The sequence below is a fragment of the Scyliorhinus torazame genome, chromosome 16 (genome assembly GCF_047496885.1).
Source record: "Scyliorhinus torazame isolate Kashiwa2021f chromosome 16, sScyTor2.1, whole genome shotgun sequence".
Taxonomy (NCBI): domain Eukaryota; kingdom Metazoa; phylum Chordata; class Chondrichthyes; order Carcharhiniformes; family Scyliorhinidae; genus Scyliorhinus; species Scyliorhinus torazame.
In genome coordinates this window covers 13,190,693-13,218,034 of record NC_092722.1, presented here as the reverse complement: position 1 = coordinate 13,218,034, position 27,342 = coordinate 13,190,693, and the positions used below count along the sequence as shown (strand labels likewise).

The window sequence follows — 27,342 nt, the reverse complement described above, 5'->3', positions numbered from 1 at the left end:
TGGTGCACATGACTGCTACTGTGCGTCGGTGGCGAAGGGATGAATGTTTGTGGAAGGGGCGCCAATCAAGCCGGCTGCCTTGCCCTGGATGGTGTTGGGCTTCTTGAGTGTTGTCGGAGCTATACTCATCCAGGCAAGTGGAGAGTATTCCATCACACTCCTGACTTGTACCTTGTAGATGGTGAACAGGCTTTGGGGAGTCAGGGGGTGAGTTACTTCCCACAGGACTCCTAGCCTTTGACCTGCTCTTGTAGCCATTGTATTTATATGGCTAGCCCATTTCAGTTTCTGATCAATGGTAACCCCCAGGATGTTGATAGTGATACATAGTCAATGCCTTAAGAGAAGGGAGTGAAGAGATAGAAGCAGAGTCATCTTACAGGACTAAAACTTCAAGAAGAATACATAGTGAGAAACAGCTACATATTTTATAAATATAGCATAATTCTATAGACTATACCAACTGCCAAGGATTTCAGTTGGATCATTGGCAAGTAGGGACTCATTAGGGAATTTACGCTGTCCCATTCCTGAATAAAGATAATCACCTACCGTCTGATGAAACAAGGTAACAAGACAGCTTGCCTGAAAATAAATCCGTCCAGCTATGTAGCACTGACAAGCCAGAGAAACAAATCGCTCACACCCATTCATAACATTTCATTGAGACGGCATTGCTTGCATGACTCACAAAACATCAGCACTGTAGCAAATCAGCAATGGCAGGCAGATAGGGATCAGGGAGACTTGCCTGACTTATTCATCCACAGCAAAATCTGCCCTCACCACCTCTTCAATCAGCCCATTGAGCTCCTCCAGGTATTTTCAAAATCAGATGCCTTAATAGGCCCCCTTTATTTACAGGACCAAAACCTTATCCCAGCAGGATAATAATTACACATCACATTTCCATCCATTGCTCCAGAGTTATAGGGCATGGGTTTTTTTGGAAAAAAAAAACTTGCTTTTATATAATGCTTTGAAACGCCGATGTCCCAAAGTGCTTAACAACCAAAAGATGTTTTGAGGCATAGTTGCTGTTGTAATGTAGGAAGCTAAACAACATAAAATTTTGGCAACCAACTTCATGCTCCAGCCATCCAAACGTTGAATGTAAATGCACAATTATTTAAGAAATTAATTTTTCGGGATGTGGCTGGTTAAGCCAGCATTTATAGTTGCCCTAGAGAAGGTGGTGGTGAGCTGCCTTCTTGAACCGCCGCAGTCCCTGCGGTGTAGGTACACCCACAGTGCTGTTAGAGAGGGAGGTCCAGGATTTTAACCCAGCGACAGTGAAGGAACGGTGATCTATTTCCAAGTAGGGGTGGTGAGTGACTTGGAGGGGACCTTGCAGGTGATGGGGTTCCCATGTATCTGCTGCCCTTGTCCTTCTAGATGGTAGTGGTTGTGGGTTTGAAAGGGTCTGTCTGAAGGATATCGAGGAATTTAAGATTTTGCCTCCAATAGCCTGGTTGAAATCATTGTGTCGATCAGGAGTCCCCTGATATGAGGCCTAAATTTACCTTTTGCCAATTTGAACTTCCCGACTGTTCACAGGCAAGATTTTCCAACAATCACATGGCACTGCAAGCTCACACTACAATAGGTGTTGTTTGACAATTAATTTAACAAAATGAAATGAAATGAAAATCGCTTATTGTCACAAGTAGGCTTCAAATGAAGTTACTGAGAAAAGCCCCTAGTCGCCACATTCCAGTGCCTGTTCGGGGAGGCTGTTCCGGGAATTGAACCGTGCTGCTGGCCTACCTTGGTCTGCTTTCTAAGCCAGCAATTTAGCCCTGTGCTAAACCAGCCCCGTAAAATGAAAATCACTTATTGTCACATGTAGGCTTCAAATGAAGTTACTGTGAAAAGCCCCTAGTCGCCACATTCGGCGCGGCTGGTACGGGAATCGAACCCGCGCTGCTGGCCTTGGCCTGCTTTACAAGCCAGCTATTTAGCCCACTGTGCTAAACCAGCCCCAACACCATGATTTCGCATTGACTGAAAGTTTAAAACAGGAATGTCAGAGCTGAAAAAGAACATGTGCCAGGTGGCAAACACTACAAACAGAGATGAGTTTTCCCCTGCCACATCTGTGGTCACCATGGTAATACGTGGAACTTTTCTTCCCATTTTCCAACTCCGCCTAACCAGAAACCGGGGTTGTGCAACAAAATCTGAGTCGCTTAATAAGAAGCACATCAAACAGAAACCTGTCGAGTGCGAAGTGTTTTCAGATCATGATACCTATGTTGGCCTTTCCTTTTACACAGATAATTGTGTTTCTTTGAAGTTTTCAGCTTCACTGATCTGTCACGGGTTCCCATTAGGAGTTAGAAGGGTTAAATCCTAGGCCCAGATTCTCATCGGTGCTTGGAAGATCTCATTTGGTGCTAATGAAAGATGCTATTTTGTTCAGAACGAGAGGATTAAGACTGTGCAGGAAAATTCTTTCCACTTTCCCTTCTTCCCAGTGGAAAGTCACGGAAAATGATGTCACTATAGATTGGGAATTTACCACTGTAGAAACTGAGGAACAGTTTTCCTTTTAATAACGTCTCTGATACCAGAGTACACTATTTCATGCAGTGAGTCTTAACTAGAGCTCAATCTTTACCAGTTTGGGTGCAATAGAATTAAAAATGTTCCTGACTTTGGAGTCGAGGGGAGGGAAATACAGGATCTGCTACCCTTTTATCGCGAGACTTCAATCTCCAAACTGTGCCCTGTGAATTGCTGTCTGCCTTGGCAGAAATGGGGGGCCCCAATTGACTCATCTCCCTGCGCTGTAGTGATGGACCCCACTCAACGCCCAGGAATGCGCGATGGGGAAGTGCGTGCCCAGATCAATGAGTGGAAGAGTTAGACTCATTTTGGAAGCTTGCCATTGCCTCCCTCACAAAAGGAAACTGCTACGTGGCCATCGGAGCTGGCACCAAAGGTTCAAAACACTTTGTTCAGAATCAACAAATGAGAAAAGGGAGATATCAGCATCATTAAAACAGGCTGCAACTAAAAAACTTCATCGGTTAATTCAATGCTCACAGTGACAGTGATGAGGGCTACAGCACAAACACTAACCAGTTGGAGCACCCCACCACTGAGCCAATCCTTCTTGGGCTCTCTACCTGAAAGCAGGTCTGACTCACAGCGCTGTGATCGCCACCCGGGGTCGGGCAAGGACGCAGGTCCCAAATCCACTCCCTCCACAACAGTGATCAAACCCTGTACTGTTGGCACCTATCTGACTCACACTGGCTGTCCATCCAGCTAAGGCAACCACTCACTCCAAGGAGTCAGAGATGCTGTATGCATTTTTACACACTGGAGCTATGGATAGTGATGGGACACTTGTCTCCATCATGTGGCTCACCGGGAGTCTCTCCCACTCTTGCTACCACCCATTGGCATGTGGTGGAAGGATTTTTGCAGTTTGACACTTAACCTTTTTTGCTGCGTTATGAACGCACCTTCCTCGGCCATCAAGTCCTGGAGCGGGACTTGCACTCGGAGCCTCCGGCTCAGTGGCAGAGAAGCTACACACACTGTGCCACAAGAACTCCTATAATAGAGAGCAACTCATGTAAGAGGTTAGTATTGCTACCAGAAACCCTTCTGTCTCAGTACCAAAGCAGGCACTGTGTTACCTCTCCACTGGGCTGGGTTTCAAAGTGTCATGCGGTCTTGTACTTGGGCCTGAATGTTCCAACCAAGAGTTGGCACTCTTAGGGCCAGTTACAAACAATAACACTGGCAATAACAATAACAATAATGTTGGTGGCACAGTCCAAAGATGTGCAGGTTAGGTGGATTGGCCTTTCTAAATTGTCTCTTAGTGTTCAAGTTTAGGCGGGGTTATGGGGTTACGGGATAGGGCAGGGAAGTGAGCCTAGGTAGGGTGTTCTTTCAGAGGGTCAGTGCAGACTCGATGGGCTGAATGGCCTGCGCCTTCGGAATTCTATGACCACCTACACTTTATTTCTTGATTTCTATTCCATCCCTCTCCGTCCAGGTTGCCTTCCCTTTCTTCGTTCCTGTACGTCTAGGCTGGAAAACCACTCATTCCCCACCCAAAACAGCCATTCTGAGTGTGTGAACTTCGACAGGAGCGCCAGGGAGCACCGCAGAGAGAGGAATGATAAACACATCCAGTTTGGTTCGGTCAAAATTCCACACGGGTAGAATTTCCAGCACTGGCTCCCCAGATAGTAATCAGCAAAAAGAACACCAACAGATATCTCCCCTTCCCAAACAAAAGCATGGAGGTCAATTAGCACGTGTCCGTTTAGCTCAATTGCTAGCACCGTGACCTTCACATCATCTTCAAGTCCCACACACAAGGACTTAACCGTATTATATATGAGGATAATTCTTCAGTACTGAAGGAGTGCTACATTGTCAGAGGAGTCATCCTTTTGCAAAGCATTAAAACTAGTTCTCTTCCTCCTGTTCAGGTGAAAGGTCCCACTGTACCGAGTGAAATTGGAACATTCCCCCCTCAAAGACCACCAAAAAAGGATTAACAGGATGTTTATCAGATTCTAGGACCTTCCTCTGTGCAAATTGGCGACAGCATTTACCTCCATAAAGAAACGGTGACCTCACTGCCTATTTAATTTAGAAAGAACCTTATTGTTTCTGTTGCGATGTTGAAAGCACTTCACTTGCAAGAGTAGAAACATGATTTGTTTCGACAACCTCTCAACGGTAATCCATTTGCTTTCAACTGAAGTAATACCTCATGAAGGATGAGTACTTGCTCCAGGCTGTCAGAAGGCAACCTCAGTATCAGCAATCCAGGTGAGAAGAGGGAGAAGTGGAGGGAGGAGGGTTGGAAGAAAAGAATGAAACACGAAGAATCAAAAAAGGAGGAACAAACACATGAACGAGTCCAAACCTTCCACGTGGTTCTCCACTTCCTCCAGGTTTCGAAGGGTAATCCTCATGAGGCTAGAGCTGAGCAGTAACTCGTTTTTGTGAGCCGGCCACATGGACTTGGGTGCTACGTTGACGAAGAAAATCCGGGTGTCGCCCGTGGAAACTTGGTTGTCACAGATTAAGGGGTCACCAAAGCCGCAGATCATCACTTTATTCCCGCCATCCAGGAGGATCTCATTCTTCACCGTCTCTCTGCCTTTCAGGTACCTCCAGACACGCACCTTCAACACACAACACAATTCAGGATTAACAGTCAGATCGTCACACAAACAATTCAAATAGGGACCACAAGGAGCCATGGCTAAGTTAGCAAAATATTCTCACCTTGGGAGTGAGATGGTTGTAGGTTCAGGTCCCACTCTAGAGGCCTGTGCACAAAATCTAGCCTGATACTCGACTGAGGAAGTGCTACATTGTCAGAGGTGCCGTTTTTCGGATGAGATATTAAAACCAATACCCCGCCTGCCCTCTCGAGTGGCTGCACAAGATTTCAAGGCAGGGGTTTGAAGAACAGCAGGGGTGCCCTCCCCAGCGTCCTTTATCTCTCAACCAACTCTACTCAACAGATGATTATCAAACTGCTGTTTCTGGGATCCTGCTGTGTACAAATTGGTTATACTACACCATTATACACACTCCAAAAAGTCCTTTATAGACATAGAATTTACAGTGCAGAAGGAGGCCATTCGGCCCATCGAGTCAGCACCGGCTCTTGGAAAGAGCACCCTACCCAAGGTCCAAACCTCCACCCTATCCCCATAACCCAGTAACCCCACCTAATCCCTATAACCCAGTAACCCCACCCTACACTAAGGGCAATTTTGGACACTATGGGCAATTTACCATGGCCAATCCACCTAACCCGCACATCTTTGGACTGTGGGAGGAAACCGGAGCACCCGGAGGAAACCCACGCACACACGGGGAGGATGTGCAGATTCCGCACAGACAGTGACCCAAGCCAGGAATATGTTCTGAAGAAGAGTCATAATTGACTTGAGACATTAGTACTGGTTCTCTCGCCGCAGTAGTTGCCTGACCAGCCAAGTGTTCCCAGCTTTTTCCGTTTGGATTTCAGATTTCCAGCATCCGCAGTGTTTCGTTTTTATTCAAGAGTACTTGATTGGCTTTAAAACTTTTTTGGGACATTCTGAGTTCATGAACCTTTGTTAAGGCTGCAATGTTTGAATGGCAGTAAACTGTTGTTAAACTGCTTGTTCCCAATACAGAAATTTGGTTTTATTATCTGGTCCATTGGCAGAATGAACACCTCATCTCTCTTCCTTTAGTAGTGGACCTTTAGAATTCATTTCCCTGGCCTCTTCATTCTTACCCATGTTGCAACATCTTGAAGATCATTTCCCCAGTCACTATCTGGGAATGTGCACGACTAAGGGCTGAATTTTCCAGTGCATCCCACTAGCGGGATCTTATGGCCCCACTGGTACCAATATCAAGTTAGGCCATGACAACAGCCCCCCCCCCTACCAAGAACGTCGACCCTCTTCCCTTCTTAATCTTCCAATTTCACGTTAAACAATAAAACCCACACGAAAGCATTCACCCAGCGCAGGTCTGTATCACATCACACCGCTGTTTAAATGAGGGAGAACACAAACAGAACAGGCAAGCACACCGAGAGACACTAAGCAGAGGGAGGCTTTTGATCCATGCACACAACGCCCCTGGCAAATTGCCAGAGACACTTTAAAAAGTAAGCAAACTTTTATATTCGCACCTCTCAGCTCTTCAGGATATCCTAGCGTGCTTCACTCCCAATTAATTAATCTGGAAGTGTACTTGCTACTTTGCAAGCAAGTGCAGCAGCCAGTTTGGCAACAGCAAGGTTCCAAATTCAGCAAATGGGATAAGTGCTGATTTGAAATCAGTCTGCCAGGATATGGGAAGAACTCCTTCCCAGTCTTCACACAGTGCCACGGGATCCTTAGCCTCCACCGGAGAGGGCGGAGATTCACATACCTACCCAAAGACCAGCCACTGCGACAATGCACATTCCCTCAGTGCTGCAACGGAGCTCCGAGAGTACGTGGCATACTGCCAGAGTGTGGCTAGAACTCACAACCCTCTGGCTTGAGAGGAAGTGCTTCCAATTGAACCAAAATTACATATCAGTCCCAGATCTGGTTGGCAAAGCCAAAAGACAGGGCCACCTATTTATAGTCAGTGAGCAGAATCTGTAGCTCCAGGGATGGTTCCACCTAGTTCCTTGGCCGTTTATCATTTAGCGTAAACAGCAATCCACATTTATATAGTGCCTTCAATGTAATAAAACAACCCAAGTCACTTCACAAGAGCATAATTGAACAGAATTTGACACTGAGACAAATTAGAATTGGGTGGCATGGTTGCGCAGTGGTTAGCACTGCTGCCTCATGGCGCCGTGGTCCTGGGTTTGATCCCAGCCCAGGGTCACTGCCCGTGTGTAGTTTGCACATTCTCCCAGTGTCTGCGTGGGTCTCACCCCCACAACCCAAATATGTGCAGGATAGGTGGATTGGCCACGCTAAATTGCCCCTTTATTGGAAAAAAAATAATTGGGCCCTCTAAGTTTATTTTTTTTAAATGAATAGGTTGGAATAGTCGAGTCTGGAGATAACAGAAACATGGATGAAGGTTGAGGGTTTCTGCAGCGTATAAGCTGAGGGAGTCGGGGGGCGTGTTACAGATGTGGGAAAATGCAGTCTGAATAATGGAGCAGATATGTGGTCTGAAACTCATCTGGAAGGGCGGCATGTGGCGCAGTGGTTAGCACTGGGACTACGGGGCTGAGGACCCAGGTTCGAATCCCGGCCCTGGGTCACTGTCCGCATGGAGTTTGCACATGGGTTTCTTCCGGGTGCTCTGGTTTCCTCCCACAGTCCAAAGATGTGCAGGTTAGGTGGATTGGCCATGCTAAATTGCCCCTTAGTGTCCAAAAAGGTTAAGAGGGGTTACTAGGGTTACGGGGATAGGGTGCAGGTTTGGGGCTTAAGTGGGGTTCCCTTTCCAAGGGCCAGTGCAGTCTCGATGGGCCAAAGAGCCTCCTTCTGTACTGTAAATTCTATGTTCTATGTTCTCCCCATGTCTGCGTGGGTTTCACCCCCCACAACCCAGAGATGTGCTGGTTAGGTGGATTGGCCATCCCTGAATTGGAAAAGAAAAATAATTGGCTACTCTAAACTTAGAAAACATGAAGAAACTCATCTGGAGATAGATATAACACTAAGGCTGCAAACAGCCTCAAGCAGTTGTCAGGAAAAACCTTAGGTGACTGTCTTGAGTCTGCCCGTTCTCCCCGTGTCTGCGTGGGTTTCCTCCGGGTGCTCCGGTTTCCTCCCACAGTCTAAACATTTGCAGGTTAAGTGGATTAGCCATGCTAAATTGCCTCTTTTTTTAAATATAAATTTAGAGTGCCCAATTCATTTTTTTTGCAATTAAGGGGCAATTTAGCGTGGCCAATCCACCTACCCTGCACATCTTTGGGTTGTGGGGGCGAAACCCACGCAGACACGGGGAGAATGTGCAAACTCCACACGGACAGTGACCCAGAGCCGGGATCGAACCTGAGACCTCGGCGCCGTGAGGCAGCAGTGCTAACCACTGAGCCACTGTGCTGCCCTGCTATATTGCCTCTTAATGTCCAAAGTTTCGGTGGGGTTACGGGGATAAGGTGGGGGGGGGGCCTAGGCAGGGTGTTCTTTCGGAGGGTTGGTGCAGACTCAATGGGCCGAATTGCCTCCTCCTGCACTGTAGGAATTCTATGATTCTAAGAGGGAGGGAGTCAGTGACCAAAAAAAACGAGAGCTTGTGTCAGAGGCTGAAGACTGTCCATCTGGTGGGTGTCTTGTGTTGCTAAATCGGACCATTGCCACTGAAGACTGACCACCATTGTTGGCACTGCTTCCATTTGACTGCGATGGTCCGCGGTTTCTAGTGGCAGGAAGGCATGTTTCAAGCAGCAATGTTTCACGTCCCACACCCCACTGCCTGCACACGTGCTATTGGCTGTAAAGAGAATGAGACCGATCGCTCCGTCAGGCTGCTCAGTTCCAAACTCCCCATTTATTCAGAGTCGGGGCAGAGAGGCTCACTGTAATGCAAAAATCATACAGACAGATGAGCATATCAGTCATGATCTCACTGAATAGTAAAGCAGACTCGATGGGCTGAATGGCCTACTTCCGCTCTTGCGTCTTACGGTCTTATAGATGTGGTGCCAGCCTATTTGGCAATGGAAGGCATGGCGCACCAGACCTGCCCCTGCCCCACATAAGCTTTCCCTGTGCTTCCAGCGATCGGGAGTAGGGTCTCAGTCAGGATCCACAACCAGCAGGTCTCAATTGTTCTCCGCCCGGATGCTGCCCGACTTGCTGACCATTTTCCTCTTTTGTTTTTTTGGTTCAGGAATGGGAACCCCAGATTTCTCTCCCCTTCTCTGGTCCACCCGCTCAGTCAGAACTGCCCGATAGCCTCTTCCGGTGCAATATGTTTCTCATATGGGCAAAATAAAAACCTTCTGGGGGGGGGGTCCTGGTTTTGTTTCAAAACTGGTTTTATCCTGGTCGCACTGTGTAGTATCCAAAAGTTTTGTCCCCCTCCTTCTACAGCCCCCCCCCCACAAAGTGTTGCCGATGCCCCAGAATCCTTGGCTGTTGCTATGGCTACAGCTTATGCCTATTACTGAGGCGAGTGTGCAGTTGCTTGTGGGTGAAGAAGAATCATCACGTTACCTGTGGGAAATCAGTTCCAACGGTGTCAGCTCTCGAAATTCCAGATTTAATGCAGGTGAGATCCATTTATCAATGGGCACCAAAAGACCACATACGTTGTTTAACATAGTAAGCCTGCCATTACTCACGTGTGGAGCATTAACTCTGCATTCCGAGCACCCTGTTTCATTGTAATAACCAGCAGTAGGGACAAAGGGTCGAGACAAGCTTTCACCTCAGTGACAGAACATTATTTTACTTTTGCTCTGCTTATGTTCAAAAACAAAGTTGGTGCAGGATTTGAAACCGTAGGGGGGGTCTTTTCCGGCAGGGCCCACAGTGGGGGCTGTGAGGCCAGTAAAAAAAAGCCCATCGATTTTCGGCAGGACCACTCGATCCCAGAAGACGGGTGGGCCGGGAGATCCTGCCCTCGGTAACGATTAACAACCGCAGAGATCACAACGTCGAGCAAGGTCTTTTGGCCCCTCATGTTTCTGCTAGCTCTCCAGGTGCAGCTTTTCCCTTCAATTCCATTTTCATGCCCCTTCCCCCACATTTCATTCTGTCGTTAGTTTTAAACACTTATCCTATCCCCAAATAAAAAGCAAAATATTGCAGATGCTGGAAAGGCGAAATTTAAGAAAAACAGCAAGTGCTGGAAGTACTCAGTTCGCCCAGCAGCACCAGAAGAAAGAAGAACAGAATTAGTGGTAGGCTTTTGAAGGAGTCCAAATCTTGCCCAACAGTTCCTCAGAGCCCATTAACTCTGTTTTCATCAAGGGAGGCACGGTGGCGCAGTGGTTAGCACTGCTGCCTCACGGCGCCGAGGACCCAGGTCCGATCCCGGCCCCGGGTCACTGTCCGTGTGGAGTTTGCACATTCTCCCCGTGTCTGCGTGGGTCTCACCCCCACAACCCAAAAGGATGTGCAGGGTGGGTAGATTGGCCACGCTAAATTGCCCCTTAATTGGAAAAAAAGAATTGGGTACTCCAAATTTATTTTTAAAAATTTAAAACATAAAAACAAACTTGATTACGACCACAGTATTAAAATCTTTACCATCACACCAAAAACAGCTTACAATAACAATTCTACTCAATGCAGTGAATAAAATACCCTTAATTGCTACCTTCATTCCCATTCAAACAACAAGAAAAAACAACATCTCTCCTCTCAAGCCATCTTAAATGCCAATGACACAGATGAATACTTGCTTTACAGAAATATTCTGTGAGAATGTGATCTCTTGACACTGCTTTACAGAAAAGACCTAACTCCGGTCAGATCCATGCAGAAACTATGGCTGCATGCCTTCCAAAAACTGTTTCAACTGGCTTGTTTCAGTTCCCCCTTGTCCTCAGACAAGTCTGCACTGCTTTAAATACAGTTAATCTCTTTTAACTAACTTACAGTGAGAGCAGAACTGTTTCACTGTGTGAACAGCTTCAGCCAGATCTGAACTGAATGAAAATGCTTTCTCAAAAAGCCTGATGCCTCAGCTTCACCCAGCAATAATATCATCTCACCAAGCTGAAAACTCCCCAGGGAATCCCCTTAATCAAAACAAAACTGCATTTGTCCAAGCTAATTGGCTCCAAAAATATACTTGCCTTTCAAACTAGGATTCTTTTAAAACATGACTTCAGCAGTCAAACGCACTCTAACCCAGGCTTTTAACCCTACTTCATCAATACTTACAATACAATGTATCTGAAATACCCACATTCATCACACTGAAATCACCTACTTCCCCAACCCTCATCGACCTGCTCAGACAGCTGTGAAAGACCAAATACAGTATTTAAATTAAAAGGAAATTCTCCCGACTCTCTGGTCAACATTCCTCCCTCGAGCCACACCGAACCACTTTTTTTTCACCTGGACGATTTTTTATTTTGTTTTTCCAATTACGGGGCAATTTAGCATTGCCAAACCATCTACCCTGCACACCTTTGGGTTGTAGGGGTGAAACCCACACAGACACGGGGAGAACGTGCAAACTCCACACGGACAGTGACCCGGGGCAGGGATCAAACCCGGGTCCTCGGCGCAGTGAGGCAGCAATGCTAACTTCCATCTGGACGATTAAGTGGTCATTTATGCTGGCTATTGAGCCTTGCTGTGTACAAATTGGCAAATGCATTTCCCACACAACAACAGTCAAAACACAAAAACAAATCCACTGGGAACATGTGGGATGGAGATTGAAATCCCCATAAAAGACAAATCCTTTTACCAGGACTGGGGAGCAGGTCTGGCTAAGAGGAGTGCAGGATTCAACCGGGCCAAGACGCCTGCTAAGATTGGAGGCAGAGTGTAAGTTGTATGGGGGCTGGGGAAGCGGTTGGAGGGGGCGTCGTTCGTTGTTCGGGGCAACGCCCGGAGTTTTTTCGGTGTTTTCTTTTTTTTTCTCCTTTCGGTTTTTTTTTCTTGTGACACTGGAAGAATGGGGTGGCTCTCTCTCTCTTACCCTGTGGGGGAGGGGAGGTTGGGGGCCCGAAGAAGGAGACAACAGTAGGATTGGAGGTAGAGGCGGGAGCGGCCGGGGTCAGCATGGGTCAGCTGACTTACGGAAGTGCAATGGGGGAAGAGTTAGTGTTAAGCGGGGGCTTGACATGGGGCATGGGGATTGAGGAGTTGGGGGGGGGGGGTGCTACTTTGCTGGCTGAAGGGGAGCTAACTTTAGGGAACAGACGGAGAGTCGGAACGGAGAGCATCCGGCGGGGGTGGGGGGGGTGCGGGCACGTGGCTGGGCGAAAAAAGGAGATGGCTAGTCGGCGGGGGGATGGTCAACCAGGCTGATCACGTGGAATGTAAGGGGCCTAAACGGGCCGGTCAAAAGGGCCCGCGTGTTCTCGCACTTAAAGGGATTAAAGGCAGACGTAGCCATGCTACAGGAGATGCACTTAAAACTCGCTGACCAAACTAGGCTGAGGAAGGGATGGGTGGGCCAGATGTTCCACTCGGGGTTGGACGCAAAGACCGGGGGGTCGCAATCCTGCTAAGCAAACGGGTGGCATTTGAGGCGGGAAGTATTGTGGTGGACAAAGGGGGCAGGTACATTATGGTGAGCGGTAAGCTACAGAGGGCCCGTGTGGCGCCAGTGAACGTTTATGCCCCGAATTAGGATGACGCAGAATTCATGAAGCTGAGTAAAATACCGGGCTTGGAGTCAAACAATTTGATAATGAGGGCGGGACTTCAACACAGTCCTGGACCCGGCTCTGGACCGGTCTAAGTCCAGGCCGGGGAGGAGGCCGGCAGCGGCCAAGGTCCTGAGGGGTTTCCTGGACCAGATGGGGGAGTGGATCCATGGAGATTCGCTCGGCCAAGGGCGAAGGAGTACGCTGAGTACTCCTTCTCCCACGTACATAAAGTGTACTCTCGGATTGATTTTTTTTCGTGTTGAGCAGGGCGCTAATCCCAGGGGTGGAGGGGGTGGAGTACTCGGTCAGTGCGGTCTCGGTCCTTGCTCCGCACTGGGCGGACTTGAGACTGGGGGCGGAGAGAGTGCAGAACCCTCTCTAGAGATTGGATGTGGGACTGTTGGCAGATGAGGAGGTCTGTGGGCGGATTAGGAGGAGCATTCAAAACTATGTGCCAACAAACGAAACGGGAGAGGTAACAGTGACTGCGGTCTGGGAGGCCTTCAAGGCAGTTATCAGGGAGGAGTTAATCTCTATTAGGTCCCACAGAGAGAAGGAGGACAGGGCGGAGAGGGAGAGGTTAGTGGGAGAGATACTCAGAGTAGACAGGAGGTACGCGGAGACCCCCGAGGAGGGGCTGCTAAAGGAGCGCCGGAGTTTGCAGGCGGAGTTTGACCTGCTGACCACAGGGAAAGCAGAGGCACAGCTGAGGAAGGTGAAAGGGGCAGTATACGAGTATGGGGAGAAAGCGAATAGGATGCTGGCGCATCAACTTCGAAGGAGGGAGGCGGCCAGGGAAGTTGGGATAAGGGGGGTAACATGGTCCTGAGCCCGGAAGAGATCAACAAAGTCTTCAAGGAGTTCTACTGCAAGCTGTATGAGTCAGAGCCCCCGGAGGGGAGGGAAAAGATGAAGCAATTTATGGACCGATTGAGGTTCCAAGGGTGGACAAGGAGCTGGTGGAGGGACTGGGGGCCCCGATTGAGTTGGAGGAGATAGTTAAGGGCTCGGAGAATATGCAGTCGGGCAAGGCCCCAGGACCGGACGGTCAGCCTGTAGAATTCTACGAGAAATTCTTGTAGCATGGCTGAGCCCACTCCTGCTAAGAACCTTCAACGAGGCCAAGGAGAGGGGAACCCTCCCCCCGTCGATGTTGCGGGCTTCGATCTCACTCATCCTTAAGCGGGACAAGGATCCGTTGCAGTGTGGGTACTCCAGGCCGATATCGCTCCTAAATGTAGATGCCAAACTGCTGGCTAAGATCTTGGCCACCAGAATAGAGGACTGCGTCCCGGGGGTGATTGACGAGGATCAGACAGGGTTCATCAAGGACAGGTAATTGAACACGAACGTGCGGAGGCTCCGAAACATTATTATGATGCCCTCAGAAGGAGGGGACGCAGAAGTAGTGGCTGCAATGGATGCGGAGAAAGCCTTTGATCGGGTGGAGTGGGAGTACCTGTGGGAAGCATTAAGTAGATTTGGATTTGGTGAGGAATACATATAGTGGGTCAAACTACAGGCCCCCGTAGCAAGTGGGTCCACGAACCGACTGAGGTCGGAATATTTCCGACTGCACCGAGGAACGAGGCAGGGGCGCCCCCTGTCCCCACTGCTATTTGCCCTGGCAATTGAGCCATTGGCCATGGCATTGAGGACCTCAAGAAACTGGAGGGGGCTGGTTCGGGCGAGGGGGGGGGGGGTGGGAGGAGCATTGTGTTCCGCTCTACGCAGACGACCTGCTCCTGTATATTTCGGACCTGCTAGAGTGGATGGGGGAGGTCATGCGGATCCTAAAGGACTTCGGGAGTTTCTCGGGGGTACAAATTGAACGTGGGGAAAAGTGAGCTATTTGTGACCATGCGAGGGGCCAGGAGGAGAGACTGGGGGAGCTCCCGCTCAAGAGGGTGGAGAAGAGCTTTCGGTACCTGGGTATACAGGTGGCTAGGAATTGGGATGCCCTACATAAGCTCAATCTATCTCAATGGAGGGAGACTTCAAAAGGTGGGACATGCTCCCGCTTTCCCTGGCGGGTAGGGCGCAGTCCGTGAAAATGATGGTCCTTCCCAGGTTTCTGTTCGTCTTCCAGTGCCTTCCCATCTTCATCCCCAAATCCTTCTTCAAGCGGGTGAACAGGATTATCATGGGATTTGTGTAGGCAAACAAGACCCGGAGAGTTAAAAGGCTGTTCTTAGAGCGCAGTCGGGGGACTGGCGCTGCCGAACTTCTGCAGTTATTACTGAGCGGCTAATATAGCGATGAATTGGAAATGGGTAATGGATGAGGGGGCGGCGTGGAAGCAGCTAGAGGCTGCCCCCTGGGGAATGCCTTTAGATACCTCCAAGTCCGCGCTTTTCTGAAGAAACAGGTGGTGGCATTCCCGCTACTACCGCCCCCCCCCACCCCCCTCGCAGGGTACGGGACAGGGTGGTCTCTGGCATCTGGTTAGGGGAGGGGAAGGTGTCGGACATATACCAAGAACTGCAGGAGGCAGAGGAAGTCTCGGCGGAGTAGCTGAAGGGCAAGTGGGAGGAGGAGCTGGATGAGGGCCTGTGGGCTGATGCCCTGGGCAGGGTTAATTCCTCCTCATCTTGTGCGAGGCTTAGCCTGATTCAGTTTAAGGTGGTCCACCGGGCACACATGACGACAGCGAGAATGAGCAAGTTCTTTGGGGTGGAGGACAGGTGTGTGAGATGCTCAGGGAGCCCAGCAAACCATGTCCATATGTTCTGGGCATGCCCGGCGTTTAAAGAATTCTGGCAGGGCTTTGCAAAGGCTATGTCCAAGGTCTTGGACGCTCGGGTAAAGCAGAGTTCGGAGATAGCGATATTTGGGGTGTCGGAAGATCCGGGGGTGCAGGAAGCGAAGGAGGACGATGTCCTGGCCTTTGCCTCCCTGGTAGCCCGCAGACGGATCTTATTAATGTGGAGGGACACGAAGCCCCTGAGTGCAGAGACCTGGGTTAGTGACATGGCGGGGTTTCTCAGTCTCGAGAGGATAAAGTTTGCCTTGAGAGGGTCCTTGCTGGGGTTCTCCAGGCGGTGACAGCCGTTCCTTGACTTTCTGGCTGAACGTTGAAAGGTCAGCAGGAGCAGAAATGCGGGCGGGGGTGTGGGGGGTGGGGGGGGTGTGGGGTAGGTGGGGAACTGTGTATGGAATGTATACTCTTCTTTTGTAAATGGACTATAACCACCTGTTTGGTAAGTTTTCTCTTTTTTGTTATTGGTTATGTAAAATTTTGTTTAAGAAAAACTTGAATAAAAACAATTTTGACAAAAAATAAAAGACAAATCCTTTTTTTCTGTTACATCAGTTTTCTTCACTCCTCGCTTAAATATTTATGTGGAGGGCAGCACGGTGGCGCAGTGGGTTAGCCCTGCTGCCTCACGGCGCTGAGATCCCAGGTTCGATCCCAGCTCTGGGTCACTGTCCGTGTGGAGTTTGCGCATTCTCCCCGTGTCTGCGTGGGTTTCGCCCCCACAGCCCAAAAATGTGCAGAGTAGGTGGATTGGCCACGCTAAATTGCCCTTTAATTGGAAAAAATAATTGGGTAATCTAAAATTCAACAAAAAAAAGTTTAAATATTTATGTGGAACGAGGTCGATCTCATGCCATTGAGTTTAAGCTCACAGGAAAAGATAGAGCCTGGAGGAGTTTACTCCAGCCCTTCAACTAGAACCCAAGCCAACTTTTGGAAAAGAGTTGATTTGCAAGAAGATGGAATTTCTCACTCCAGCCTAGTGCTAGTGGCAGGTTTGAAATTTACATTTCATATCCAGCTGGAACTGATCTGAAGTGAGGTTGCCGGTGTTAAACGGTGGAATCGACCTGCTCAGAAAGCAAAGTGCCTTTGATTGTGACGTATTGTTCCAACCCACCCAGACCCCCACCTAGCAGCGCTGTCAACTGTTTGAACACTTCGCACAGTGACCTCCATGGGGCCTGTGGCGAGCAGTGCGCGGGGAGCAAGTGTGGTGGAATTAAACTCATTGCATATCCAGTTTTGAGACCGGAACAAACTAAAAAAAGTGCACAGGACGCCACACTGTGCAAATAAAGGTTACATGTATGCTAAAGGTATAGGGGCTCGTTTAGCACAGGGCTAAATCGCTGGCTTTGAAAGCAGACCAAGGCAGGCCAGCAGCACGGTTCAATTCCCGTACCAGCCTCCCCGAACAGGCGCCGGAATGTGGCGACTAGGGGCTTTTCACAGTAACTTCATTTGAAGACTACTTGTGACAATAAGCGATTTTCATTTCAAAGTAATGGCGACCACACACACATCTTCTAGGGAGGATCACCTGCTGGTGCCCTGGGCAAGATTTACCAGCATGAAGCACTACATTTGGCAGGGCTCTAACTCCAGTGGTCCCTGCTGTAGTTGCCTGTTGGCGAGGTAGGCGAGGACAGGATTAGACACAGCTTTGCCTGCTCACCTCTGTCAGAAAAACCATTAGCAAGCCAACAGGTGAATCTTGGTTCATGGGCGGCACGGTGGCTCAGTGGTTAGCGCTGCTACCTTACAGCGCCAGAGGCTCGGGTTCAATTCCGGCCTCGGGTGGCTGTCTGTGCGCAGTCTGCACGTTCTCCCCGTGTCTGTGTGGGTTTTCTCCGGGGCCTCCGGTTTCCTCCCACAGTCCAAAGATGTGCAGGTTAGGTGGGGTTACAGGGATAGGGTGGAGATAGTGGACCTAGGTGGAGTGCTCTTTCAAAGAGTCAGTACACTCAATGGGCCAAATGGCCTCATTCTGCACTTTAGAAATTCTACGGTCAGCTATGAATTTCTTTTCATTTCTCCAATTAAGGGGTAATTTGGCGTGACAAATCCATCTACCCTGTATATCTTTCAGTTGTGGGGGTGAGACCCACACAGACACAAGGAGAATGTGCAAACTCCACAAGGACAGTGACCCTGGGCCGGGATCGAACCCAGGTCCTCGTCACCGTGATGCAGCACTGCACCACCGTGCCGCCCCAGCAATGAAAAATATTAGAGGCACCTGGAGTTTGTAGTACTGTACCCTGAAAGGAGTCAGTGTCTTGTGAACATGACTTCGGTAGCATGATTAAGATGGATTAAGAACCTAAGATTATAATAGAAACAGAAGTAGGCAACATGACCCCCTCCTGGAGCCTGCTTCATCATTCAGTAAGATCATGGTTGACCTTTGGCCACAACTTCACTCTCCCACCTGGTCGCCACATTCCTTGATTCCTAGAATTCAAAAATCCACGGACCTCCCTCTTGTATATACTCTTGTATATACTCCACAACTGAGCGCCAACTGCTCCCTGGGGTGGAGCAATCCAAAGATTCACAACCCTCGAAGTGAAGGAGATTTTCTTTATCTCAGTCCTAAATGATAAGTCCCTTATTTTCTGATAAGTCCTTAAGTGGGCAGCACGGTCGTACAAGTGGATAGCACTGTGGCTTCACAGCGTCAGGGACCCTGGTTCGATTCCCCGTTGGGTGACTGTCTGTGCGGAGTCTGCACATCCTCCCCATGTCTGCATGGGTTTCCTCCGGGTGCTCCGGTTTCCTCCCACAGTCCAACGACGTGCTGTTAGGTGGATTGGCCATAATTAATTGCCCTTAGTGACCAAACGTAGGAGGGGTTATTGGGTTACGGGAATAGGGTGGAAGTGAGGGCGTAAGTGGGTCGGTGCAGACTCGATGGGCCGAATGGCCTCATTCTGCACTGTATGTTCTATGTTATCCTGAGACTGTGACCCCTAGCTCTAGACTCTGCAGCCTGTCTCTACCCTGTCGCGTCTTCCCAGAGCTTTGGGTGCTTCAATAAGGTCAACCCCCCATTTTTGCAAACGCCAGGCGGTAGAGGCCCATTCTATTCAACCTCTCATCATACAACAGACAACCCTCTCATCCCAGCAACAGAAACTGATGCTCATGCTCTCTGTTGCATTTCACAATATTCAGAACTTCCTGCAAACTTAGCCACGGTATGTTACTTTTGTGACAATTGTGTGGGGCTCAAGTGTGACCTGAATGCTGTGCAGCTTCTACAAAGAGCTAAACTCGCACACATTATAAGTCCAGTAGTTCTGAGTGAGAAAATATGTTTGTTGCTGGGTATTTCCAAGTAGTGCAGAAAACCTAGAATTCCCATGGGTACTTGCGTGGACAATGCTGCATGGTCACCGAATGGAACGGTATGAGGCTGGCACAATTGGTCCGGCCAGCAACTTGCATTTATGTAGCACCTTTAATGAAGTAAACCATCCCAAGGCATTTCATAGGAACATAATGATATGCAATTTGACGCCAGGCCATATCAAAGAATATTAGTGCTGGTGGCCAAAACTTTTTCCAAAGGCTTTAAGGAGCCTCAGAAAGAAGGAAATGGAGGTGGAGACGTTTAGGGAGGGTATACTTTTTTCGAAAATTTAGAGTACCCAATTATTTTTTTCCACTTAAGGGGCAATTTAGCGTGGCCAATCCACCTGCCCTGAACATCTTTGGGTTGTGGGGGTGAAACCCACACAGACACGGGGAGAATGTGCAAACTCCACACAGACAGTGACCCAGAGCCGGGATCAAACCCGGGTCCTCAGCGCCGTAGGCAGCAATGCTAACCACTGTGCCACCGTGCTGCCCGTTAGGGAGGGTATACTAAAGATACGAAAGACAAGGGCGCGCAATTAAAAATCGGGGCATGAAAGAGGCCAGAATATGAGGAGCGCAGAGATCAAGGATGGAACGGTGGTGCAGTGGGTTAGCACTGCTGCCTCATGGCGCCGCGGACCCGGGTTCATTTCTGGTCCCGGGTCACTGTCCATGTGGAGTTTGCACATTCTCCCCGAGTCTGCGTGGGTTTCACCCCCACAACCCAAAGATGTGCAGGGTAGTGGATTGACCACGCTAAATTGCCCCTTAATTGGCAAAAAAATAATTGGGTATTCTAAAATTTTTTTTTAAAGGAGCTCAGAGATCATGAAAGGCTGCAGAAGATTAATAACAATAATCTTTATTAGTGTCACATGTAGGCTTACATTAACACTGCAATGAAGTTACTGTGAAAATCCCCTGGTTGCCACACTCCGGCACCTGTTTGGGTACACGGAGGGAGAATTCAGAATGTCCAATTCACCTAACAAGCCCGTCTTTCTGGACTTGAGGGAGGAAACTGGAGCACCCGGAGGAAACCCACGCAGACACGGAGAGAATGTGCAGACTCCGCACAGACAGTGACCCAAGCCGGGAATCGACCCTGGCGCTGTGAAGCAACAGTGCTAGGCACTGTGCTACCGTGCCACCCTGCTGGAGCCAGGACGAGGGATCTGAAAACAAGAATGAGAATTTTTAAATTGAGGGACTGCAGGTCAATGAGGGGGCGATGGGTGAAAAGGACTCATTGCGAGTTAATAGAGACAAAGCAACAGCAAGAACGTCTTCAAATGGTTCCCATTGGTAAAGACATTGTAAAGCAGAACAGAGTGTCCTCACTCCAATGCCTGCAGCGGATCGAGCTGGCTAGACTCGGTCACTGGCAGAAGGGATGGAACAATTCACCTCAGGGGCTCTCCCGTCTCCAAGCCCAGGAGCTGAGAATAGGGAAAAGAGCAGCTCTGATCTCTATCCTGAGCAACAGACAGAGACACAACAGGTCCTGGAGGGAAGCCAACGGCTGTGGAAGTGTACCCCAACAAGACGGATCATCAGCACCTCTAGTAATCAGCATTCAAAAGCAACCTTGAGACTTTCTCCACCGAGTAAGCCTAACATTAGACAAGGTGCACTCCTGATTCCCGGCAACAGCTCACTCCGTCCCGTACCTGAGCCATACCATTCAACATAGTGCCGCTTTGATCTGCAGTCCGCTAGAGTTAGCTCATCTGAGCTAAGGAATCAGTGTGGACAATTTTAAAAAAAACACTATTTAGTTGGGTTGGGGGGACGGAGATGAAAATAAAATCAGGTGGGTTCCCAATGCGGGATCACTTCCCAGCAGCCCCTTTGAAACAAGTGAATGTTATGTAAGGAGCAGGCTGTGGTGCCCCTACAATGGTCAAATACATTGAATCACAGAATCATAGAATGTACAGTGCCTTAGGACACCATTCGGCCCATCGAGTCTGCACCGGCCCTTGGAAAGAGCACCCTACTTAAGCCCACACCTCCACCGATCCCCCGTAACCCCACCTTTTTGAACACTAAGGGCAATTTAGCGTGGCCAATCCACCTAATCTGCACATCTTCTTGGGTCGTGGGGGTTAGACCCACGCAGACACGGGGAGAATGCGCAAACTGCACACGGACCCCAGGTCCTCGGTGCAGTGAGGCAGCAGTGCTAGCCACTGCGCCACCGTGTCCTGGGACTGGGTAGAATTGATTTCCTGCTGCCTTGCGCATGCAGCGACCAGAGCAGTCACTTCACACAGAAGCACCCCCTTAGAATCATAGAATCCCTAAAGTGCAGCAGGAGGCCATTTGCACCAACCCTCTGAAAGAGCACTTCCCCATCCTATCCCAATAATCCCTGAACCTAACTCCCACAACCCCGGACACTATGGGGCAATTGGTCATGGCCAGTGCACCTAACCTGCACATCTTACTCCACACAGTCACCCGAGGCCGGAATTGAACCAGCTACAGTCGACCCAAAAGCTAGCTGTTGAATTGCCAGTGGGTTAAGACTTGATGATTGCTTAGCCAGGGGCAAGACGGCCACTGGGTGGAATTGCATTGCTGGTGTCAAACCGAGCTTTCAGACTCGAAAGGAAAAGGTCAGGTTCCTCTGGAAAGGCTCAGCTATAAGTCACTTGAAGATGATTCACACAAAGCTCTGACCCATCAGAAGGTTGAGTTGAAGTTTTGTTTGAATCGCCGGATGGTCACTGCAGTGTCACTGGAACTCTGCAGAGATTGCACTCCCAAACAAAATTGAACGCACTGCCTGATCCTGCAGTTCGCGATCCAAAAGATTGTTCTTTGTAGAGTTTAAGTAGCCTGCAGCCATGTTTACTCTAGCACGCTCCTGGCCCTCCCTACCTTACAACAGGACTGCTTCAGTCACCGCAAAGCTCACTGGAGCTGAGATAAAGCACGAGCCGGGCTAACTTCCCCAAAGCTTCTTTTTGAAAAGCAAACAGGTCGCAACTTGACCCCCCCCCCCCCCCCCCCCGCCAAACTCTTCTACTTTCAACAATTCAATCGACGCCTTTTCAGAATGAAAATTGCCATCTACAAGCCCTGACACACACACAAATGGAAGCTCTTTCCCTCGAATACAAATTAATTGTACGTGGTTCAGCTAAAAGGTGAGCCATCTCTGCAGTGTGGTAACAGCCCCCACAGCACCTTAGCCCAGCCCCCGGGGGACACAGAATGAACCTACTTCGCCTTCACCTGAAGGCAGATCTTAAAGGTGGGGGGGGGGGGGGATAAAACGAGTTCATCAGCATGCAACAAGTGGCTTACATTCCGCACCCCCTCTCCATCCCAATTCACCAGAGAATGATCCCTTCTGTAAGTTTCACCCAGTGCAATTTCACTCACCTTCTCCCCCCCACACACACACACCCAGTGCAATTTCACTCACCCTCTCCCCCCCCCCCCCCCCCTCACCCCCACCACCACCACAAAGCCTTACCTTGCAAGAGTAGGTGTTGTAAACAGGATCCACATTCATGATCTCCTCCACCGTCCCCGTCAACACAACGTTGGCCTCTTCTTCCCTGCTCTCCAACTCTTTCTCCGGGCACAAACTCCAGCAAAACTCTACGGCAAGAGGCAGCAGCAGCAGCAGGACTGAGAGATGAATGGGCAGAGCCACCCTGCCGGCTCCTTCTCGTCCCATGCTCATCGACAGGCAGCAGACAATCGAAATTAAAAATAAAGGTTTATATTCCCCCCCCCCCCCCTCTCCTCCGCCTCCCCAGCACCCAGAAGTGTTGAGCTCCTGCTGACCCCTCCTTGTAATTTCTTTTCTTTCGGGGTTTTAAGGCATGGGTGGGTGGTTTCTGCTACTTGGGGAGGGTCTGCAGACAACCCAGGAAGAGACGGGACACAGAGGGGGGAGAGATGCAGAGATTTGTGACTCTCTGCTGATTTGATCTAGCGACGCAGAGGCACAAAGCTTCAGCCTCAGCTCAGCTCGCTGCTGCTGGGAATTTGCATAATCAGTTTGCAGAATACAGATCAGCCCTTCAACCTCTCCCACTCTCTCTCTCTCACTTCATTCACTCTCCTGATGGCGATGCAAAGCTTTAAAACGCCACCCCCCGGAAATGCAGCTAAAAGCCCCGGCGTTAATCAATAACCGCACGCCGACGTGATCAGACTTCACTCCCAGCAGGGTGGTGGGGTTGTGTGTGTGTGTGTGTGGCGGGGGGGGGGGGGGGGGATGTGTGTGTGTGGGCGGGGGGCTGCTGGAATTTCATATGAAACCACCCACCCATGTGGATTTTCCCCTCCCCTCCCTGTACACCCTGCCCTCTGCAGGAATGCAACAGGGTGAAGCAGGTTTGTGTGGGTGGAAAGGTTGCTGTTGTTGGGGGTGGGGAGGGGAGTGGGCAGGTATTACCTACCCATGGATTTCAACACCAACGAGAAATGGTTCACGGTTCAAGTTTAGGTTGAGTGCAGTGTTGGCTCTCTCTTTCTCTCCACCACCCCCAGCAAATACCCAGCTGCCAACTATCACCAAATACCAGCAGAGACCGTGACTGCCTCCTAGCCCACCCCGCCTCCCGTTCCTCTTAACTATCATTCAGTTGAACTCTGGCTTCTGAGTGCAGGCTTCACCTGCACCCATAACCAGCGTCAGCTCTCGGTGGTCACGGTCACCTGTGGGAGTTGTGAGTCTGGTCCATGGGCAGCACGGTAGCATGGTGGTTAGCACAATTACTTCACAGCTCCAGGGTCCCAGGTTCGATTCCCGGCTTGGGTCACTGCCTGTGCGGAGTCTGCACGTTCTCCTTGTGCCTACCTGGGTTTCCAGCTTTGGTTTCCTCCCACAGTCCAAAGATGTGCAGGTTAGATGGATTGGTCATGATAAATTGCCCTTAGTGACCAAAATTGCCCTCAGTGTTGGGTTGGGTTACTGGGTTATGGGGATAGGGTGGAGGTGTGGGCTTGGGTAGGGTGCTCTTTCCGAGAGCCGGTGCAGACCCGATGGGCTGAATGGCCTCCTTCTGCACTGTAAATTCTATGATATTCTATGATGTCCAGCTCGTGCCCCACGGTGTTCATCCAAGCCACAGCCTGAGGGAGGGGATGTACCCAATGTCGCCCACATCCTGATAGCCATCTTATAGTGCAGCTGTGTGTGTGTGGACCCTCGGTGCGCAAATGCCAAGGTGGGGATTTTCCAGTCCTGCCTACTGCGGATCCGGATATTCCTGCTCTAAGTCAACGCACCTCTGGCCGGTCTGTCAAGTTGTCCGTCCCGCCAGCGACAATTTCCGCCATGCATGGGAAATCCTGGTCCAAATGTCATTATGTGCTGAGGTTTCCCAGGGTCGCAAAGGATGAGTCTAGCCACATTGCTGTAGAAGACCAGCTGCTCCTGATGGAAAGGTTTGTGCAAGAAAACATCCCTGACAGGTCCATCCGGCAGTGGTTCACACGTAACATCCTCGCTGCAGGTCAAGGAGATGGTGGACTTTGTTGGATGGTTCACTGAGCAGACTGTCAAAATCATTTGGGGGAGGGAGTGGCGTAGTGGTATTGTCACTGGACTCGTAAGCCAGACACCCAGGGTAATGCTCTGGCAAAATGGGTTCGAATCCTGCCACAGCAGATGGTGACATTTTAACTCAATAAAAATCTGGAATTAAAATGATCATGAAACCATTGCTGATTATCGTAAGAACCCATCTGGGTCACTAATGCCCTTTCGGGAAGGAAATCTGCCATCCTTACCTGGTCTGGCCCACATGTGACTCCAGGCCCACTGCAATGTGGTTGACTCTTAAATGCCCTCAGGGATGGGCAATAAATGCTGGCCCAGCCAACAACACCCACCTCCCATGATCGAATAAAGAAAAAAATATATATACTCAAGTCACCAACGCTGTTAAAAATATAAATGACTGAACATCACATGATGGCTGATCTGATTATTGTGGAACAAATGCCCAACAAATGCTGGGTGTCCAGCCAGAGATGCCTATACCCCAGAATGAAAGGGGAAAAGAATTGATGGTATGCTTCATTCCCAGAATTCCTGAGTAAGAAGGATCTTTCAGCATCTCAGTGACACAGTGCTTCTGATGAGGTGCCGTGTGGTGGGGAAAGGGACAGCAGCCATTTCCTCTTGGAATGTGCTGTTGCAAAGATTGTCTCGATGAGGATAGCAGATTTCCGTCTCTTAAGGACATTAATGAACCAGGTGGCATTTTTTGACAATCGACATTGGGCTTTTCATTTTCTTTTAATTTAATTCAAATTTCACGAATGTGGCATGGTGGGTGTTGAACGTCAGTCCCCAAAGCATTACCCTGGGTCTCTGGATTACTAATCCAGTGACTACACCACTATGTCGCCGCCTCCTCCGGGTCCTAGCAAAAACTGGAGTCATTTGGAATCAGGGGGAAAACCCTGTTGGAGTCATGCGCAGCAAAGGAAGATAGTTGTAGTTGTTGGAGGTCAATCATCTCAGTTCTTGCATCTTGCTGCATGAATATTTCAGGGTAGTGCACGAGGACTGACCATCTTCAGCTGCCTCATCAGTGACTTTCCATCATAATGTCAGAAGTGAGGATGTTGTGGTTAGAACTGCTGCCTCACGTCGCCGAGGACCCGTGTTCAATCCCTTCCCCGGGTCACTGTCCATGTGGAGTTTGCACATTCTCCCCGTGTCTGCGTGGGTCTCACCACCACAACCGAAGGTTGTGCAGGGTAGGTGGATTGGCCACGCTAAATTGCCCCTTAATTGGAGAAAAAAGATTGGACAATGTTCAGCACTATTTGCAACTCCTTAGATACTGAAGCAGTCTATATTTAAATGCAGCAAGACCTGGGCAATACCCAGTCTTGGGCTGACAAGCGACAAGTAAACATTTGCACCACATAAGTGCCAGGCAATGACCATCTCCACCAAGAGGAGGAAGTGGCACAGTGGTATTGACAGTGGGTCAGAAACCCAGGGTAATTCTCTGGGGGCTTAGGTTCAAGTCCGACCACTCCTAATGGTGGAAATTAAATCCGATCAATATCTGGAATTAAAAGTGGAATGATTTTTTAAAATTAATTTAAAGTACCCAATTTATTTGTTTTCCCAATTAAGGGGCAGTTTAGCGTGACCAATTCATCTACCCTGCACATCTTTGTGTTGTGAGGGTGAGACCCACGCAGACACGGGAAGAATGTCCAAACTCCACACAGACAGTGACTCAGGGCCAGGATTGAACCCGGGTCCTCGGCGCCCTGAGGCAGCAGTGCTAACCACTTAAAGGTCTAATGATGACCATGAAACTATTATCGGTTGTCATAAAAACCCATCTGGTACACTAATGTCCTTCAGTGAATCATGGGCAGGTTTAGCTCAGTGGGCTAGACAGTTGGTTTGTAATGCAAAATGAGGCCAGCCGCGCGGGTTCAATTCCCCTACCAGCTTACCCAAGCAGGCGGTGGAATGTGGCGACTAGGGGCTTTTCACAGTAACTTCATACTTGTGACAATAAAAGATTATTATCATTATTATAAGATCTGCCGTCCTTACCTGGTCTGATCTACATGTGACTTAAGACCCACAGCAATGTGGTTGACTCTCAAATGCCCTCAGGGATGGGCAATGAATGCTGGCCCGGGCAATAAATGCTGGCCCAGCCAGCGATGCCCACCTCCCTTGAACAACTTTTTAAAAAGAGAATCTAACCATCACCCCATGGCATTTAATGACATTACGAACTGAATCCCCCACTATCAGCGTCCTGGGGATTGCCATTGACCAATAATTGAACTGGACTAGCTATATAAATACTGTAGCTACCAGAACAGGAATCCTACAGCGAATAACTCACCTCCTGACACCTCCTAACCCACTTCACCACCATGCTGCCCCAGCAAGGACTATTATGGATGGGCACTAAATGCTGGCCACATCTCAGGAATTAATGAAAAGAATATGGACTGTATAAGTCCAGGTTTGACATCGCGACCATTCTGACTAAATTGATTTAAGTATGAAGAAAACCAAGTTAATAAATTGGAGAAAAGCTGAATTGAGGGGCTGAGAACAGAAATTTGGGAAAATAAAATAGACAGCCATATTAATAAACAATGTTGTGGATCAACTTCTGGAAATAATTAAAGTGGTGTTCACTTGAGTGAAGGAAAAACATCCTCTAAAAGGGAACAATAAACTAAACACTAGTGGGATTGCCTGGATGAGTAAGGGCAGAAGGAAGTGTTTGGGGGGAAAGAGGCATACATTAAATTTATAGATGGCAGAGGAATGCAAGATTTGAGGATATAAGAAGAAATTAGGAGAGAAGTCAAATCAAAAGCAATTAAGAAGCTAATTAGAAACAAAATTACATGATGCCATGGTTAATAAGAATTAGGAGCAGGAGTAGGCCAT

The 27,342-nt window shown here is 49.1% G+C and overlaps 1 protein-coding gene across 4 annotated transcripts in view; it reads right to left on the bottom strand.

Moving 5' to 3' along the window:
* The window catches only part of agrn (agrin), a 538,795-nt gene extending 515,749 nt beyond the window's left edge, over positions 1-23,046 (bottom strand). Inside the window, exons 1-2 of one of the 4 annotated variants that reach the window (XM_072477973.1) lie at positions 22,408-23,046; positions 4,901-5,162 (exon numbers count right to left, since the gene is read on the bottom strand). In XM_072477973.1, the coding sequence (XP_072334074.1) occupies positions 4,901-5,162; positions 22,408-22,620 (475 nt within the window). In that variant the 5' untranslated portion in view covers positions 22,621-23,046. The remainder of the gene's footprint in view (positions 1-4,900; positions 5,163-22,407) is intronic. The other 3 variants (XM_072477974.1, XM_072477975.1, XM_072477976.1) reach the window with 3 other exon arrangements.
* Positions 23,047-27,342: the final 4,296 nt, after the last annotated feature.